This window comes from Carlito syrichta, unplaced genomic scaffold (assembly GCF_000164805.1).
Source record: "Carlito syrichta isolate Samal-C Ts95f unplaced genomic scaffold, Tarsius_syrichta-2.0.1 Scaffold308868, whole genome shotgun sequence".
NCBI lineage: Eukaryota > Metazoa > Chordata > Mammalia > Primates > Tarsiidae > Carlito > Carlito syrichta.
The window spans coordinates 2,588-5,209 of NW_007252964.1; the positions used below are offsets into that span (position 1 = coordinate 2,588).

At 64.6% G+C, this 2,622-nt stretch overlaps 1 protein-coding gene across 1 annotated transcript in view; it reads right to left on the reverse strand.

The window, feature by feature from the left end:
• The window catches only part of CFAP157 (cilia and flagella associated protein 157), a 6,197-nt gene that overhangs the window by 1,682 nt on the left and 1,893 nt on the right, over positions 1-2,622 (reverse strand). Inside the window, exons 2-4 of the mRNA XM_021716665.1 lie at positions 1,870-2,141; positions 871-1,024; positions 6-252 (exon numbers count right to left, since the gene is read on the reverse strand). Of these exons, the coding sequence (XP_021572340.1) occupies positions 6-252; positions 871-1,024; positions 1,870-2,141 (673 nt within the window). The remainder of the gene's footprint in view (positions 1-5; positions 253-870; positions 1,025-1,869; positions 2,142-2,622) is intronic.

The following is a 2,622-nucleotide window of genomic DNA, read 5'->3' on the forward strand; positions in this document are numbered from 1 at the left end:
CGGTGGCTGGCCATGACCTCCTGCGCGTGCTCCAGCAGCTGCAGCTGCAGGCTCAGCGCGTCCCGGCTGCCCCTGAGCTGCTCGTTCTCCTGCAGCAGCCGCGCGCCCTGCCGCGCCAGCTTGGCCAGCTGCAGCGCCGCGCTGCTGTTCTCCAGGATGGCGCGCCGCGTGGTCTCCCACATCTGGTTCTTGGCCACCTTGCGGAACTCCGTGGCCACCAGGTTCACGCGCTGGATGATCTCCTTCCTCGGCCTGGCGGGAGGGGGCGGGGCGGGCTGGGAGCAGGCCCCGGGCCGCCCCCTCCTCGGCGGCTCCCCAGAGCCCTCGGCCGGACATGCCTCGCACGCTGCCCCGGGGCGGGGGGTAGGACGGGAGGCTGTTCCCTGGAGACCCCTGGACTGTTGGAATTTGCCCCATCTCCCTGTATGAGTGCCGATCAAATCGGTATAATTTAAACCGCAGAGAGTGGCAAAGGAAGCCTGGGTGTCTCCAAATTCAGCATGAGGACCAGAGCTGGAAGCTTGTTCGTTTTCTTACTTTTTTCTTCGGAGGGGTCAGGATCTCATTCTGTTGCCCAGGCTGGAGTGCAGTGGCATGATCACGGCTCACCGCAGCCTCCAACTCCTGGGCTTAAGCGATCCTCCCGCCTGGGCCTCCCAAAGTGCTGGGATCACGGACGTGAGCTGCCGCGCACGGCTGCAGCATTTTCATTGGCTCCCACCCCTCCATCAATCTCCAACCAGGGTCCCAAGGAGCAGCAGGCCCGGGCGTCCGTGCCCCAGTCCAGCCCCAGCTAGAGGCTGAGGCCCACAGACTGGGGGTGGTGGCCCTGCTGATGAAGGCTCCCGGGCGGGGGCCCCGCCCACCCACCTGTCCTTGTCCAGCACCGACTTCTTCTCCAGGTTGTACACATAGTCTCGGTGTTCGCTCTCCTGCTTCTGCAGCTGGTCCTCCAGCGACGTGAGCTTGTCCGTGAGCTCCTCCTTCTGCAGCCGGAACTCCTCCAGGGCTGTCAGCTTCCCCCCTGGCCACCGCAGGGCGTGAGGTGGGGGGGCAGCCTCGAAGGACGGGGCACAGCGGGGCGGCAAGGGCCTCGGGGGGCCCTCGGCCCTGCCCCTTCCCACCCACATCCTCCGGCCCTTCCTGCGCCACCTGGCCCTGCGGGGCAGTCTTCCTGGCCAAGCCTGCTCGGCCTGCTGCCCTTCCTGCCCGGTCTGGGCCGCCCGCCTGCCCCCTCCAGGAGCCTCTGCAAGCCTTGTTGAGGCTCCACCTGCCTCGAGAAGCCCCCTCGATCCGAAAGCCTCCCCTCTCTGGCCAGGCCCTTATGCTCTCACTTGACCTCACAACCCTGGCCAGCTGGGTGACCTTGGGCAAGATACTTAAATTTTTTTTTTTTTGAGTTGGAGTCTCACTCCGTCGCCCAGACTGGAGTGCAGTGGCCACTCCCGGCCACCGCAGCCTCGACCTGCTGGGCTCCGGCGATCCTTCCACCTCAGCCTTCCAAGTAGCTGGGACTACAGGCGTGCACCACCATGCCCAGTTAATTTTTTGATTTATTGTAGAGATGAGGTCTCGCCAAGTTGCCCAGGCGGGTCTCGAACCCCCGGGCTCCCAAAGTGCTGGGATGACAGGCATGAGCCACCATGCCTGGCTAATGCTTCCCTTTTTCCAAATGTGGTGGGGGGAGGGGTAGCATTTCCCACCTCCTGGAAGAGAACGGGCCCGAGCAGCACGTAGCCACTGTGGTTCCAGCTAGCCGTGTCACCCTGTTTTCCAGGAGAGGACACTGGGGGCCGGAGAGAAGGGCCTGCCCAGGCTCACAGACTCAGTCCAGAGAGAGGGGACTCCAGCCCTGGGTGCCCGCCTTACCGAGGATGGCGTTCTCCGTGGTGAGCTGGTCCTTGGTCTCCTGGAACTCGTGGCGCACCTGGGCGAGCTGTGCCTCGAAGGCGTCCTTCTCCATCTCCTTGGCCAGCTGCAGGCCCTGCAGCTGCTCGTTGAGGTCGGCCAGCTCCTCCGCGCGTTGGCTGAGCATGCGCTTGAGGAAGGCCACGACCTCCCGCTTGCTGCTGGCCAGCTGCTCGTGCTCCTGGCGGGACAGCTGCTCCTGCACCGCCAGCTCGTCCCACTTCCGCTGGTACCTGGGGCGGGGCGGGCGGAGCGGGCGGCGGTCCAGGGGCCGGGCCTGCCAGCCAGGCCTCCAGTGCCACTGGGCCCACCTCCCAGACCCTGGCTCCCAGAAGGGCACCTGACGTTCCGGGCCAGCCTCGTCTCCCATCAAGCCCCAGTCAGCGTCACAATCACAGACGAAGCCCATGCTCATGTCGTGTCTATTGCATCTACCATGTGAGCTCCACAGGGGCCTTTGTTATGGGTTTGGTTTTGTTTTGGTCAGGGTCTCACTCTGCCACCCAGGCTGGAGTGCAGTGGCACGACCACAGCTTACCACAGTCTGGGCCTCCTGGGTTCAAGGGAGCTTCCCACTTCAGCCTCCTGAGTCCTGATAGAGGACTCTGGCCAGTGGTAAGAGTCCAGTAACTGGCTGGGCTCGGTGGCTCAGCCTGTAATCCCACGCCTTTGGGAGGCTGAGGTGAGTGGATCGCCTGAGCCCGCGGGTTCGAG